This window comes from Mus musculus, chromosome 12, assembly GCF_000001635.26.
Source record: "Mus musculus strain C57BL/6J chromosome 12, GRCm38.p6 C57BL/6J".
Taxonomy (NCBI): domain Eukaryota; kingdom Metazoa; phylum Chordata; class Mammalia; order Rodentia; family Muridae; genus Mus; species Mus musculus.
In genome coordinates, this window is record NC_000078.6 from 115,799,707 (window position 1) to 115,814,090 (window position 14,384).

The following is a 14,384-nucleotide window of genomic DNA, read 5'->3' on the forward strand; positions in this document are numbered from 1 at the left end:
CAAAAGTTATAATTTTTACTCTATGACAAACGGTTGAGAAATAATGAAGAGTTAATATTTGGCTAGTATACATTTGAGAATGTCTATGTGTTGATGGAAGAATTTATGTTCAGGTTAATATAGCATTTATAGATCTGCTGATACAGTATTTTTATCAAAATGATACATTCAAAGAAAATCTATGAAAAATTTGTGATATGCAGCTAAGACTTGGAGTTTTCTTATTAGCATTGTTCCAGTGATCTGGAGTGGGTCATGATTTAGGGTGATGTGAGATACATGTTTGCAGAAAACTGAGTAGAAAACACAGAAAACAGAACTTTGCGTTTTATTTTGACTTTGGTATATTTGAACAGAGGTTCCTACGTGCATAGACAGTGCAGATCCCAGAAGACACAAGATATTAATGGAACATGTCAGTGCCAATAACATGATAACTCAATGTGAGTTAATGGTCAGATAGTCCCCATAGGTGCCACAAAAGTATGAGGTATTGTAGTTTCTCTAGGTTACATAATAACTCCATAATGAACCTCTTTTCTGAGAAACAATTTAAATACTGGATAAACTATAAGAGCCAAAGGAATGGCATGACTCCAAGGAAACTATCTTCCAGATATAAGAGGACTCATGCACATAAGAAATTACAGAGACTGAGACAGCATACACAGGGTATGCACAGACTAAATCCAAATGAAGACCCTGTGAGAGAAGGACAGGGCCACAAGTTCTCACCTCTAAAGAAGTTTCTGAAACTGAACCTCACACGCAGAGGAAAAATTTGCTTTCTCCAATGGAGCATCATTGGGCTTGTTAACCACACTTAAGGACAGACACATGTCCAGGAACAGAAGTCAACACAAATGAACTCAATATATTGTTGTACATATTTATTCTCATGTCAATTTGTGCATTTTTTCAACTCGTCTTTTTCTATATATTATGTTTACATAGCACAGTTTTATGAGTTATCTTTTGTATGTGAGTGTGTGTGTACATGTGGGTATTTCTTATTAATTAAAATGTTTTTGATCCCTCTTAAATTTTTTACATTATTTTTCCTTTCTCCAGAAAGAGTAAAAGGCTGTGTTGTTGAGTTTATGAGAAATGAGCTGTCATCAGTTTGGGGAAGGGATCAGGGATGTGAATAAATTGTATGTATTTTTTCCAAAAATATATATAAGACTATACAAAGAAAATATAAATTCTTGATGAGCTTAACAAGGAATCTTCACTGACTTTGAACACAAAATCATTATTTGTCAATCATAATTAGCACAAATCAGTTATTAAATTCAAAAAAGGAAATCACAGAGGATACACAGCTGACCCTTAGAAGCTGAAACATTTTTGAACTTAGGGCTGAAATATGACTGAATTAACAATAATGGATGTATATTTAATAAAAAAAACTGCTTAGAGAAAAGCAAAGCAACTAACCAGGTGAAATCTCAGAATCTTAGAGAACTGCAATGAGAATCACAGGAGAACTGCAGCAACTCTCAGAGACTATGCCACCAAACAAAGAACATATATGAGATAGACTGGAGCCACTAGCACATATGTAGAAAAGGACTGCCTTGTCTGGAACCAATGGTACTGGATGAACCAAATTCTGAATTGATGTGATGATGTAGGAAAGCAGGAGACAGGAGGAGTGAGAAGGTGGGAGGGAGCTCTTTGAGGCAAAAGGAAGAGAGTATAAGGTGAAGAACTCTTGGATAGAGGACTCACCATAGGGCCAACATTTCAAATATAAACATGTAAAATATTTTTTTAAAGAAGGAAATTGGAGAGATCTTATAGTAGAAACCTAAATATACACCTTAAAGATTTGGGCAGAATAAAAGGCAAGCACACTCAAGAGAAGCAGACAGCACAAAGTAATCAAATACATGACAGAAAACAATCAAAAAGAAAAGGAACAATAAAACAATCAAGCAAATCACAAGCAGGTTATGTGAGAAAATCAACAACACAGGCAAACCCTAAGCCAAATTAATGAAAAGACAGACAGTGTCCAGATGAAAGCATCAGAAATGACAAAGGATATAAGATAACAAACGTTGAGGAAATTGACAGAATTTTTAAGTGTTACTTCAAGTGTGAATATTACACAAAATTAAGAATATAAACAAACATTTACCTAAACTTGAATGAAGGGCAGATCATCCAGTCTGCCCCACTGTGACAACTCAGCCTTCCAGGCTCAGATGAGGTCTGCTGTAAAAGGTCATAAAAGAGTAAAAGAATGAAAACTATTTCCAAGAAAAGGGTACCAAGAAACAAGCTGTAGCAGCCATTCTAATATCAACTAAAATCAACTATCAACCAAAAGTTATCAAAAAGGATAAGGAATGAAAACTCATACTCATCAAAGGAAAAATCTACCAGGATGAACTCTCAATTCTGAACCTGTTATATTCTAAGAGCCTGGAACTTCTGTAGGACTACACAAGCAGAGTAAGCAAAACATGGAGAAGTCACATAAGACTTAATGCTGAAAGGACGTTTTGTTTACCCAGAAGTTGGTGGGCTTTTACAGGTCAAATTCATATTATACTTTATATCTATCTAATCCAATGGAAGTTCTACTGTTTCTAAAACTCCATGGATATTTTTACCATGCCTAATCAGAGTTTTTTTTTTATTACAAAAGAAATATGTCAACAGAAATGGTCACTGGTGAGGAAGGTTATCGACAAGGTATGGCATACTCTAGGAGCGTCCTAAGTCAATATCACATGATTAATCGATGTCCATTTGCAAAGTGAACAAAAGCACTACAAGACTCTAAGGAACACACACAAAAACGGAGTATCTAAATGGCTGTATCTGAGCAAGTCTACAAGCAAACCTTCTCTGAGTCTCCTCAGTCTCAGGGCAGTTTGCTACTCATCCAGGGTTTCTGACACTCTCAGGATGTGGTTACAACACTGTGTATTGCACAGTAATAGACCGCAGAGTCCTCAGATGTCAGGCTGCTGAGCTGCATGTAGGCTGTGCTGGAGGATTTGTCTACAGTCAATGTGGCCTTGCCCTTGAACTTTTGATTGTAGTTAGTATCACTATCAGAAGGATGAATCCTTCCAATCCACTCAAGGCCTTGGCCAGGCCTCTGCTTCACCCAGTGCATCCAGTAGCTGGTGAAGGTGTAGCCAGAAGCCTTGCAGGACACCTTCACTGAAGCCCCAGGCTTCACCAGTTCAGCCCCAGGCTGCTGCAGTTGGACCTGGGAGTGGACACCTGTGGAGAGAAAGGCAAAGTGGATGTCATTGTCACCCATGTATATGGCCAGACCTCAAGCCTGCTACTGTGAGCCCCTTACCTGTAGCTGTTGCTACCAAGAAGAGGATGATACAGCTCCATCTCATGGTGAGGTCCTGTGTGCTCAGTAACTGTAGAGAGAACAGTGATCTCATGTTTTTCTGTGTGTGGTATAGACAAACCTATATTTACCATGTAGATTCAGAGGATTTGCATATTCATGAGCAGGATACATATTAGATGAACACCTACTCCTGCTGGAGAAGAAGGGACACTTGGGTCAGGAATCAGGATGCTGAAGCTCAAGTCCTAATCTTGTCTGTGGAAATTCATCCTCATATCTCATCCCTGAACCTTGTGTTGAGGCTATGGATGTAACATTAGAGCCTGTGCACTAAAAAGATTTGCATCCTGAGACAGTGGCCCCACTGTAACACAGTTGACAGATGGATTTACAGGTGGTTAGAAGGATGAGAATAGTGATGGGAAATCTCAAAAACAGATAACTTATTAAAAGTCACAGCCTCCTTTCAATACATTCAATTAACATTTGAATTTCCAATATCATATACATTAGAAAAATCACCCAAATGACCAAAACAAAACTTACCTCAGAAACATCTACACATGATTGATTATTGCAGCATTATCAGAAGAAATAAATTATGTAAATAACCTGTGCATGGGTCAACAGAAGATTGCATCAAGAAGCCATGAACATATGTGATATATATTATGACATATATATAAATCTTTGAAGTGTTTAACAAAGAATCTTCACTGCGTTTGGACATGGAAACATTACATATCAATCACAATATGTACATGTAAGTTAAGATGGGAAACAACAGAAGACACAGAGTCCCCTCCACATACACAGCATCTCTCTGCTGACGATTCTTGGCCCATTGTGCCCCCTGCTGGTCCAGAACTCACCTGCAAGTAAATTTCTCATAAAGTCTAAGGGCAGGTAAGGTTACCCTGAAAAGAGTGTGCTTACTTGGTTCAGCCTCAGGAAAAATGACTCTTTTTTATCTGGAGATGACTGGTGTCTCAGTGTCTGAATTTAAGTTGTTTCTACATTATCCTTAATACTTCTTTCAAAGACATCCTCTTTCCTAGTGGCAGTTGGAAACAACTCTAGTAGTCCCAATTTGTAATAAGGTCTAAACAAGAGAGATCAGGGTGTTTGTTGCTTTCATCAGGCTGTACCTTTCACCAGAGCAGCTGAGGGCAGCAGTACAATGATGAGTCTTAAGCTCTTGTATATTGCCTCATGTATCTATGTAGGAATTACTGAAGTAGTCACATACAACAAAATGAGGAAGAACCACTGTGGTACTCACAGGTAAGTTAACAGCCCCAAAGAAATTCACATTGACAAGGAAGTAGAAATCAAGAAACTGTATTTTTCAACTCAGTCTGTTTCTCAACCTGCACACGTGTCCATTTAACGGGGTGAGGGTAGAGAGGAAACCCCCATGATGGAGAACCTCATGGGCAGAGAATTTCTGTACTTATAAAGCTTTATCTCTACCAGAATAGCTTTCCAGGGTCCTCATATTTCTGGGCAAGACATGTAATAGTAAACCTGTTTAGAAATTGATGTTTCACAAATGGAGGGTAGATTTGGTGTGTTAACTCAGGAATTAGAGAAACCAATCACACTGTTTAGGACTAGGTGTACATATGTACATAACTATCTAAAGTATATTTAAACATTAAAAATACATATTCTGTAGATTCAGAATATTCATATGTATTGTACTTTAACTTCTGTTTCATGAATTAGATGTACATAATATTGCAGGATAGAAGGAACACCAGTAGAATGCATGTTCTATCTTCCATTCTTGATCAGAATTCATGTGATAGCCTATGAATTGTCAGTTTACTTGGCAGCATCCTCAGAGCATCAGGGACTTCTTCTGTACTTATTTATCCATACAATCCAGGGTTCTAGATGGTTTTATCTTGGCATTTCTAACCCTGAGGTGCTGGGTAATGTCTTTAATGCTTTACCTCATACTCCAGCATATGCGATACTGATGGCTCTCATAGGTTTCAATGCACAGGAGTGCATGCCTACTTAGGTAGTATGGATATACGTAGACATCCTCCTCATGTAATATCCTCAATTCACAAATGTCCAAATTCTGTAAGATTGTAAATAACATGAGTTTGTTCTGCCAAGTTTAACTTATATGAAGATCAAAATACTTACTTATATCTGGTGCATTGTCTCTGCAGGTGCTTTCCTTGACTAAAGGGGACACATGGATTCACAACATTTTTTTTCTACTTTTCTACTTTCAATATGAATTATTTTCCCATCTCCTCTGGTTGACACTTCTTTTCGTTGATCACAAACCCCTAGCAGTTCATTTTGGACCTGTCTATAGTTGATGATTCTGAACACCACTTAAGGGTCTGTGCACTAGTTTTACTATTTGAGCTCCCTTTGCAGAGACGATTGTGTCTGAAAACTGGCTCACATCTTCTCACTCTGATTCCTTGAAAAACTGATACACCATGGTGTCCTCAGTGGTCAGATATATAATATGTAGGAATGCCTACTTTCCAAATGTTTTAGGGAATCTCTGGAATGTTCACTCAGTAACTTACCTTTGACATAAATTATTGAAGGACTTGGCCAATTAAGCTTTCCATCCCAGACACTCTCCCTGCAAAATGAATTTAACCTCAGTCCTGTCCTGAGAAATGGGGAATGGCTTTACTCATCCATTTTCAGCCATAACACATATACACAATGGAGTATTACTCAGCTATTAAAATGATAAATTTATGAAATTCTTAGGCAAATGGATGGAACTAGAAAATATCATCCTGAGTATGGTAACACAATAACAAAAGAACACACATGATATGTACTTCATGATAAGTGTATATTAGCCCAGAAACTCAAATTACCCATTATATGATTCACAGACCACATGAAGCTCAAGGAGAAAGAAGACCACAGTGTGGATACTTTAATCTTTCTTAGAAGGTGTATCAAAACAACCATTTGAGGAGATATAAATACAAAGTTTGGAGAAGAACTTGAAGGAAAACTCATCCAGTGACTGCCTCACCAGCTGCTCTATTCCATATACAGATACCAAACCCTAATACTATCATGGATGCTAACGAGTGCTTGATAGCAAGAACCTGATATAGCTGTCTCCTGAGAGGCTCTACCAGTGCCTGAGAAATACAGAAGTGGAGGCCCACAGCTATCCACTGGACTGAGCACAGGATCCCCAATGGAGGAGCTAGAGAAAGGACCCAAGGAGCTGAAGAGTTTTGCAGCCCCACAGCAGGAACATCAATATGAAGAAATCAGTATGCCCAGAGCTCACAGGGACTAAACCACCAACCACAGAGTACACAATAGGGACTCAAGACTTCCATTGCATATGTAGCAGAGAATGACCTTGTGGAACAACAATGAGAGGAGGCCCTTGGCCTTGTAAAGGCTCATTGCCCCAGTCTAGGGGAATACCAAAACAGGGAAGCAGGAGTGGATGGATTTGTGACATACGAACATATTTCTGCATCTCTTGTGATGACAAGGCTCGCCTGTTTTGAGAAATGGCTCCTGTTTACTTATAGAAGATCGCTTATATCTCTGAGACTAAATTTAATTTGTTTCTACATTGTCATCAATGATCCTATTAAAGTCATTTTCTTTCCTAGTGGCAGTTGGATCCACCTCCAAAAGTTCCCATTTGTAATAATGTGTAAACGAGTGGGGGGGAGAGCAGGGTCTTTGTTGTATTCATGAGGGTGTAACTGAGCCAGAGAAACTGAAGACAGAAGAACAACAGTGAATCTTAAGGGAAGATGGATCACCCCATGTTCCCATGGATGAATTCCTGGGACCCTCACATACAGGGGTCAATAGAAAGAAGAGTTAGAGTTGCACTCCTAAAGAGTTAACTTTTTAAAAAAATCACATTGAGAAAGAAATAGAAATGAAGCAAATGTATTTTGCAACTCAATCTCTTTACTACACTGCATGAATTTAATGAGATATGAAAATTGAGAGAATTTCATTCAAAAGATCCTAATGGGTGGAGAATATGTATGCTTAGAAAGCTTTATCTCTTCCTGTGTACCTTTCTAATTCAGTGTTGTCTTATTTCTAGGCAGGAAATGTCAGTAAAGCATTTCAGGAGCTGATGTTTCACTAATGAAGGACAGATATGAAATATTGTCCTTACAATGAGAGAAAATAATAGCACTTTGCAGGGATATGTTATCATGTGCATTTAAATATCTGAAGTATATATACATATATTTAAACATCAATACATTCTACATAAATACAGATTATTCAAGTATATTGTGTTCTAACTTCAGGTTCAAAAATTGGATACACCTAATGTTGAAGCATAGAAAGAGGGGGATCAATTGAATGCATGTTCTCTCTTCCATAACTGGTCTGAATCCATGTGATATCCTGTGAATTGTCAGTTCACATGGCAGCATCCTCAGGAAATCAATGACTTCTGACTATAAAGGAACATTTATGCCTGCAATTCAAGGAGCTAAATGGTTTTATCATGACATTTCAGAACCCCTGATGTGCTGGGTAATGTCTATAAAGCTTTACTTCATACTCCAGTATATTGGAAGCTGATGGCTCACATAAATTGCTATGCACAGAAGTGCATGCCTATTTAAGTAGTTGGATTGACAGAGATATCCTCCTCTTATAATGTAATCCATTCACAAATATCCAGGCTCCATAAGATTATATATAGATAATATGAGCTTATTCTCCTAAGTTAAACTAATATGAAGATCATCATACTTGTTGATCTGTTGCAATGTCTATGCAGGAGCTTTCCTTGAATAAATGGACATATTTATTTACACCATTTTTCTATATTCAGCTTTCACAGTGAATGATTTTTCCCTTCTCTTCTGCTTGGGCCATATTTTCGTTGATCACAAACCAATAGAAGTTCCTTTTGGAAGTGTCTGTATTTGATGATTAAGAATACCACCTCAGAGACTGGTTACCATTTCACAATTCCAGGTTCCTTTGAGGACAGGATTGTGTTTGGAAACTGGCTCACTTCTTCTCACTCTGATTCCCCAATGGAATTATGAAACATGGTTTCCTCAGTGATCATACTCTGCTGCTGCGAGAATTTGAAGCCTAAGACTGAGTGGAACCTTAGCTCTGAACCACCTGCTGTAGTCACCAAACAGCCATCAGCTTAAAAAAAAAACAAAACACAGACAGAATCATTTATGAACATATTAACAGGGACTTAGAGTGAATAACAGGAAGAGAAAGCTCTTAACCTAAGAGGAAACAGGAAACCAAAGAGGCCAGAGGAAAACTGTGGCCATACTCTCTTATGATATAATAGGAAGGAACAGAGCTGGACACCAGCCTGAAATACTGTAAAGCTGAAAACTGAGGCTGTGTCAATGAGCTCCTCAAGCACAGTAGTATGTGGCAGTATCTGCAGGGTCCACACTGGTGATCTTGAGGAATACCTGGTTGTTGGATGTATCCTTGGAGATTGTCAGCTGGCTCCTCAGGAATGGGTTGTAGCCCTTATCATTATTCCACCAAATGAGTGCCAGCCACACCAGACCCTTCCCTGAAGGCTGACACATGCAGCTCACCATCATTCCATAAGTGCTCAGTGAAAACCCAGAGAAAGTACAAGTCAGACTGAAGGTCTGAGAGGGCTACAGTTTCCCAGGGCCATACTCTTTTAGAGTAACTTGGGACAGGACATCTGTGGAGAAAAAGAAAAACGAAAAGGTAAGTTTGGAACAGGTGAGGATAGAAAAGTAGGGAGCCTTGGCATTCACATGCAGGGACAATCAGCAGCAGGAATGAGGAAGTAAGCCTGTCCATATCTGCACACTAGTGAGTACACAGGCCCAGTTTGGCTTTTCAACCCAAGGTTGGGTGGATCCAGGAGAGATTTGCATTCCTGCCCCAGGTGCTGCCTCTGATGGTATACTTAAATTTTAGGACTCAAGATGTATGAATCTATGATGGGAGATGCAGAGTTCTCAAGAGAGTTCATTTCTGCTTCCCACAGAGAGTATGTAACACACAAGTCCTGGTTCCTCAGTATACACCTCTCCAGGTGAGTGATATTGCCATGCAGTAGAGTTGAGAGAGACACTCACTTTAACACAAAGAGCCCACAGAGTGAACTCTGTTCACTCATCTAGGAATCACTTCCCTATAATTTTCCATGGAGGACAGATGAGATTCAAAGTTAAGATTTTACTCCTACCTTTATGACACTCTTTGGGTGTCTTACCACTATATATTTTTCCACAAAATTGATACAGTAATTGTATAATTCTTGCATAATGTAAGATTATATACAGTCTCAATGCTGGCAATGTGAATACAATAATTCCCTGAAAGAGAGTGATTTCATTAACTTTATTGATGTGTCAGGTTCCTGGCTCACATATTTGATATTACCATCTATGCAAAAATCAGTAGCTTCATCATTATATTAACCTGTATTTTTTACAACTTTAAAATCAGGAGGAGAAAGCATAAATTCTAAGTATGGAGACGTTTATTCAATTCTCTCAGTTGCTGATGATCTTGGAAAGAGGCACAGTGGTCAGAGGATTCTGTAAGGCAGAATTTTTTCACTGCCTTAATGTTGCAGACCATCTGGGCCCCTTTGTCTGCATGGAATTGGTCTCTACTCGCAGGTGGGCAGAGCATCAGATGAAATGACAGATAGATGCACACAGGAGTGGTTGTGTAGAATCTGAATGTAATTTGTCAAATCGAGCATCAAACTTTTTATACAGAAGAAAATAGGGAAGTTAGGTGACACATCGTCAAGGTACAAATGATGTTACTGGATGCTTAATGACTCTTACACAAAACAAAGGAATGTAAACACAAAGACTGGCAGGAACTGGGCAATAAAACAACTGAGACAAAGTCAGCCCTATCTAAGGTCAGCTATAGTCTTAGAAGCCAGGTGTGAGGTCTTTACACTCCTAGGGCAAGGGCTTTCACACCCAAGTCATGGTTCTAATTAGGGAGTTCTGTTCTAGCTAACCATCTCATGAATAATGCAGTACTCTAAAACCACAACCCAATCTGATCTACTTCCTAAACCATTGTAAATTCCTGTATATGGGAGTGACTTGGTTTTTATTCTAAGTGATAGTGTAATATCAGAGGCAATTCTGAATGTCACTGAACAGGCAACATTCTTCCTGAATTCCAAACCCATGGTCAGCTCAAGGACTTTCAAGGACGTTGGAACACTGGTGAAGGCTTAGCTGTCAGAATTCAATCTTAAAAGGCACTTATAATAAGATAATACTAAAAAAGAGCACATGGATCCATACACCAGACTAACTCCGGAATAGAATGTATATATGGGTTAAATAGAACACCAGACTCCAGGAGGTGAGTTTCCGTGAAACTCTCTGCCTCATGAGTGGCTTCCAGGTCTCTCGGCCTGTCAAGCTGACTCGGCTGGAATGTGTGACACCTTAAGATATGCTAAAACACAATTATTCCTCTTTGTTCTTATCAGTATTGATGTTTCAGAAGTTAGAGATAATAAGATTTCTCTAACTTTGATCAACTTTATGCAGTGGTTTGTTGGAATGAACATGATTGAATATATGGAAAACAAGCTTGAGTAGATGACTGATTTCATTAGAGAAGTCTATGCCAAAATCAATCAAGTTCCTTTCAGGAATAAAACATCTTCATATTTTCAGATGTTTAAAAGATAAAAACATCAAGGTATGTCCATACCATAAAATGAGATCTTAGTACAAAGTTTTATTAACACAAGAAAGAGAAACGAATCCCAGAATGGTGACTGACATCAGAGGACCTGAACCCGTAGCATAAGATGTGCAATAAGACCTGCACTAACAATTAGGTTCCTTTTCCAGGGGGTTGTTAAATTTAACATGACTTTTTATCTATGAGTAAATTATGTATCTTGAAATAGAAGAATTTCTGACATTATCCTCAGGAGACTCAAAGATCATCATGTACATCCTCATAAGGGAGGAAGGGCCCACAGAAGGCAAAGGTTTTGCTATATATGACACAGAGGCTAAGTAGCCATTTTGGATGAAGTGATCATAGTGCCAGAAAAACAAATATTGCTGAATCCTGAATATTGGAAAGTCAGACAAGAGACTCTTCAAAAGACTGACTCTCATATCTAACCAGGATCACAGATGTTGACCTTCACATGCTTTGTCCATGGAGGGCATAAAAATGTGATATAAGCTACAATGGAAGAAGACATTTTTCCTGAAATTTTCACATGAGCTTGAAGTAATTCTGGGTCCATGTCCATAAATGTACCGACAGAGATATGAACAACATGCTGCAAAAATTAAAATACACAAATATAATCAAACAAGATTTTATAAAAATTTATATATGAAGCATCATGCTACTTGGGGCTCAAAAATTAGAAAATATTTCTCTAAATTTGGGTCATATTCACTTATTCAATTAGATTATTTCACTGGTATACTATACAGCTTTCAAAATTCCTGTACTCAAGTGTACTCAGCAAGAGAGCTTATTTCCAACTCAATTTGAGCATTTATGTTTTTCTAATCAGTGCCATAAGCATTTCTGGGTATCAATGTTCATCACAAGGACATGTAAGGGGGGAAAAGCACTGCAGACTGAACATGTAATAACTAAGGTGGAACTACCAATCCATCCTACAGACACTCTCAAGTACTTGGATAGAGAATGGCAATACTGCCATTGGATTCATGTGAGAAAGGCATGCTACATATTGATGTTGTGAGTAAAAGGATTCCAACATGCACAGAATAGAGCAGAAACCAGACATTCATTTAGATGACATGAAAAGTCTGCTACCAGAGACAGAATCTAATCCAGGCAGGGAAAAGAAAGTGAATCTCTTATCAGAAACTCTAGGAATCTCAGGTGTATAACCAGTGGCCTGGAATTCTAAAATTCTAACAGTGGACAACTCATTCTTGACAAGCTAATTAAATGTTCTAAGAGTACATCCGAAAACTAGGATGGATTTAGCACAAACCTGGAACATCACATCAGATTGAAGGGCTCTCATCCAAAAACACAAGTCAGGAGACTGAAGAAGCCAGTGCTAGGAATGCTGTAAACAGGTAAAGGAGACATCAGAATCCAAAGATTATAAGGAACAATGTCTATATTCTGATGTAATTGGTATTAATATGGTATAAAGTAACCTCTTCACTACCTTCAGCGTCCTTTTTCCCCAAGTCAATAAAAAACATATATGAGGCTTAATATTACTAATTTAGAAAAAACATTTTAGGGGAAAATATACAGAAAAGTATTTGATGAAAATAAAAATGTAAGGAAGACCAGGCATTGGAAATGTGCATAGCTTCTAACTCTCTCCTTCCCCTGAGCTGAGGGTTTTATGTGGCAGTGGGACCCAGGTGTTCTACACTTTCCCAGCAGAGCTGCATTGGTTCAATATTGTGAATGGAACATCAAGAGCTCTGTTTGCAAGTCACAATCAATTATATTTTCCAACTGAGAAAGTCCATCCTGCCAGTGGAAAGAAGTTACAGATAGATTTACAAATGCAGCTGACTATGATAGTGATGACCAAACATTTGACACATCATGTTTGAAATTCTCTGTCATTCTGTCATTTGCATATGAAATTGGTTTTGTCCTTCCAATTAGGTTAATAAGTAATGAGTAAAACATATGCACAATTACTTGACAAAGAACTTTTATGTCCTAAATTGGTAGTCTTGTCACAGGAGCTCCATCACATGTATTGTATGGTCACTGAAGTTGTGTGGTATATGGAAAGGAAGCCTTGGAGTCTCCTAGGACTGCCTCACTATCACTCTTCAGATGTTTCTCTGCACCTGTTACTGTTTCTCTCTTAGTGAAAGTTGAATCTACACCACCCCCTGCTGGTCCTGTTCATCCTCAAAGGGGCTTATTCTTGAGCACACAGGGAACCTGCTCACTGTATCTTCAAAGCTCCATGTTAGTGGTGGTAGAGCTCTGCTTCAGAGTGAACTAGTCCTTGAATGGGTAAACTGACATTCTGATGGGTTCTTCCATACCTGCTCCACACTTTGTAAAGACCTAATTCCCTTTTCTTTCAGGGCACATATGTTCTTCGTGAAGGTGAGCAGCCATGAAGAGGCTCTCACCTCCCAATAGTCATGAGCCATCGTCACACAGTGCAGAGGTCCACCTGAGCATGAGGTGTGTCATGAAGCAAGGTGAGAATGAGAGTGGCTCTAATTCAATAGTGACTCTGGATCACAGCAGTGGATTCGAGGAGTGTGATCAAGTGCTGTCTCTTTGCCCAAGGATTCTCAGCATTCTTCCTTCTTCTCTTCTCATGCTTTTGCCCTCCTGCTTTTTCTCATTCTTTTGTCTTCTCTCCTTTCATTCTTTCTCCCATCCAAAGAGCCTGAACCAAGTCTTTTTTCTACTAAAGTTTCATCATAAGACGTAGATCATTATTAATAATTATTTTAAGAATCCTTAAATTTACATAAAATCTATGATTGCAGCTCCAAACCCTGTTTCCTTAAAACAGAAACTAAACACAAAGCAAAATAATATTTCCTTATAGGAGTTACACAGCTTATTCTTCACTGATAGCTGGGCACAGCTCTTGTGATTTCCTGGTACAGCAGACCACAGTCCTTCATATCTCTTTTCATGTAAGAACAGAAATGAATTTTTCAAAGTATTTAATATTTGCATATAAAGTCAGCAAGCTCTCTCTAATATCTCTGTAAGCCTTGTCATCCCGAAACTTACAAGAAACTAGGAGAACAAACTACTAACTGTTTGTATGCTTGTACATTGTCTTTAAAGTTCTCAAATCTTTATTTCCTCATCCTAAAGATTCCATAGCTTAGTATACTCTCCTTCACATATTATTTGTTTCTACATATACACAAGTCTTTCTCCTATAAAATAAATCTGTCATTTGCTTGTATTTTATAGGTTCCATTTTTTTTCTATTCATGCCTTTTAATCTTGAGACCACTTTCACTCTCTATCCTGGATATCCTCAAGTTCATCCTGGCAAATTATTACAGCAGTCATTGGT

At 38.3% G+C, this 14,384-nt stretch overlaps 2 gene segments (V, D, J or C) and 1 further gene; all 3 read right to left on the reverse strand.

The window, feature by feature from the left end:
* The window catches only part of Igh (immunoglobulin heavy chain complex), a 2,751,187-nt gene that overhangs the window by 2,540,939 nt on the left and 195,864 nt on the right, over positions 1 to 14,384 (reverse strand).
* Positions 2,984 to 3,374, reverse strand: Ighv1-74 (immunoglobulin heavy variable V1-74). The segment is given in 2 exon segments: positions 2,984 to 3,246; positions 3,329 to 3,374. Coding segments are annotated over 2 exon segments (309 nt in total).
* On the reverse strand, positions 8,721 to 9,021 carry Ighv8-14 (immunoglobulin heavy variable 8-14). The segment is given in 1 exon segment: positions 8,721 to 9,021. A coding segment is annotated over 1 exon segment (301 nt).